Raw genomic sequence first — 2,627 nt, 5'->3', positions numbered from 1 at the left:
ATTGGCAGGCGCCAGATCTATCCAGAGTTGCACATGTTTTATGAATTTAGTGCAGCTGTTATGGCTCACCTCAGAATAAAAGGGAATTGAACCAAATTTGGGAGTTTGGGGTTTTATGTTTTTGTTTTGTTTTGTTTTTCTTTTTTAAAATGAAGTGAGATTGTTCACATACACACACATACAAAAGACAGTCATACATTTTGATATTTAAGCCATTCCTAAAGATTTGGGGTTTTCTAAAACTGAAGAATCTAGAAACCTTGCCTGTGACCAATCACGGAGCCAGGTGAGCTGATCCTGGTTGCACCTGGGGGAAGGAGGGGCATGCCGCCTAATGATCAAGCCCTATAATTATCTTCTCATTAGAGCCCTGATGGTGACATGTGCTAAAATCCAATGTTGTTCCTCAGGGTGTACACTACAGGGTTGAGAAGAGGTGTCAATACACTGTAGAAAACTGCCACAAGACCATCCACGGCATCCCTGGAGCCTGGCCTCAGGTAAATGAAAAGACCAGGGCCAAAGAAACAAAGGACCACGATACAGTGGGCGGCACAGGTCTGAAAGGCTCGGTGTCTCCCCTCTGAGGTGCGGATCCCCAGGATAGAACAGATGATGGACACACAGGACAGCACTATCAGGAGAAAGCAGCTCAAGGCCACCATCCCAATGCTCACAAAGATGACCGTCTCAATGGTGGAGGTGTCTGCACAGGCCAGTTTGAGGATGGGTGGTGCATGACAGAAGTAGTGCTGGATCTGGTTGGGCCCACAGAAGGGCAAACGGAATGTCAATATGGTCTGGACAGCAGAGTGCAGAGAGCCACCGAGCCAAGTGCTGGTGGCCAGGAGGGCACAGGTTCTCCCACTCATCATGCTGGCATACCTGAGTGGGTACGTGATGGCCAGGTAGCGATCACAGGACATGACCATGTACAGGAAACACTCTGTGCCCCCCAGGAAGTAGAAGCAATAGAGCTGGGCCATGCAGCTGTGGAAGGAGATAGCCCTGCCACCCGGGGAGGACAAGGTCATCAGCATTTTGGGCACCATGACAGTGGACAGCCACATGTCAATGAAAGGCAGGACGGTGAGGAAGTAGTACATGAGGGTGTGGAGGCGAGAATCCAGCCTGATCACCAGCAGGATGAGGAGGTTCCCCAGCACAGTGAGCACATAAATCACCAGGAAGATTCCAAGGAGGGGAGTGTGCAGTGCTGGGGCATGGGGAAGGCCCGTGAGGATGAACATTGTCACAAGGCTCACATTTGACATTTCTTCTCACCCTTTGTCTCTCTCCCTGTGGGGATATAGAGACCACCGGGGATTTAGAAGTTAACTGAGAACTCAGTGTCCATTCTTTATGTGGAAATTGTGTTAAACGTTATAGTTAATACAAGTGTACACTAAAGTTTGCTCATTACAAAACTACTTTGGTAATAGTGATAACAAAATGATTTCATCGTCTCTCCCATACACACACACAGAAGAAAGTAGGACAAATACATTGTATTAGAACTGCCTTGGTATATTAAAAATTACTACAAACTTGATGGCATAAAACATGCATATTCATTATTTCACCTTGGGTCAGGCCAACTGGGCCCCCTGCTCCTTGTCTCACCAGGTTTTAATCCAGGTGTTAGCTGGGGCTGCAATTTCATCTGAGGCTTGGGATCCTCTACTACGCTTCCTGAGGGTGTTTGCAGGATTCTGTGCCTTGCAGTTTTGGACTGAGGTCCCAGTTTTACTCTAGTTGTCACCATGGGACCTAGGATCCTACCCACCTGGTGTTTACAACATGACACTTTCTTCAAAGCCAGCGTCAGCATCTCTTTCTAGTTTTCTATGACAGTGTTATGTAGTACAATATAATTAGGGGTTGATATCTCATCATATTTCTAGGTCCCACCCACAGTCAAAGGGAGGTTATTAAATAGGGAGTGTATACTAGTGGGTAGAAGTCTTAGAGTTTACTTGCAATCTTACCTTTCATATCCTATTTTTGTTGCAGGGTTCACAGGAAAACTGAAAACCACAAGAATTTGCTGGTAGCAATGATACATCAACAGTCCTCAGTATACCTAAATCATTCCCTAGTTTTCTCATAATTTAGTTGGCATTACTAGCATCACTCATCTCACTGAGAAGCTGTCTGGATTAATAAGATGATACATTTAAAATACTTAGTACAGTGCCTGGCCCTTAATAACTGCTCAGTAAATGACAGGGCATCATACAACATTGTGCCTTGCAATAGTATTGCAGAATTGCCTTTTTTGCTTTTAGAAGGAGAAAAATAAGTAAATTCTCTCAATGTTTCCGGAGACTTTCTGTCAATTTACTAGCTAGGTCTTGTGGAATATTTGATCCCTGGTATTGTTACTGGTCCCCCCTCCTCCCTGACACTGCTTGTTTTCAAAAGGGTTCTCTCAGATCTTTCATAGCAGGTAGGAATCTCAGTAAAAGTACTTATTGGAATACCCCACAACCTCCTAAATGATCCACACAATTCAAGGCTTTGTGAAAGTCTGGCCCCTGGTTTCTCTTACATTTCACCAGGTTTAGCAGATGATGATGTTCATATGTGATATCCCATCTACAATGTGCTGGGTAAGCCCAGCTTTC

General features: G+C 45.0%; 1 protein-coding gene across 1 annotated transcript; it reads right to left on the bottom strand.

Annotated features, from left to right (window-relative positions):
- Positions 1-386: 386 nt before the first annotated feature.
- Positions 387-1,274, bottom strand: LOC123641965 (olfactory receptor 10G8-like). Its single transcript, XM_045556910.1, has one exon. The coding sequence runs from the start codon at positions 1,272-1,274 to the stop codon at positions 387-389; it is 888 nt and encodes a 295-aa protein (XP_045412866.1).
- Between the last annotated feature and the right edge of the window lie 1,353 nt (positions 1,275-2,627).

The sequence above is a fragment of the Lemur catta genome, chromosome 7, assembly GCF_020740605.2.
Source record: "Lemur catta isolate mLemCat1 chromosome 7, mLemCat1.pri, whole genome shotgun sequence".
NCBI lineage: Eukaryota > Metazoa > Chordata > Mammalia > Primates > Lemuridae > Lemur > Lemur catta.
Note: the sequence above shows the minus strand (reverse complement) of the source record. Positions and strands in the feature narration are given on the sequence as shown.

What these genes read in the sequence shown, in the direction of transcription:
- LOC123641965 (XM_045556910.1), bottom strand. Translation starts at nt 1,274, where the DNA reads ATGTCAAATGTGAGCCTTGTGACAATGTTCATCCTCACGGGCCTTCCC.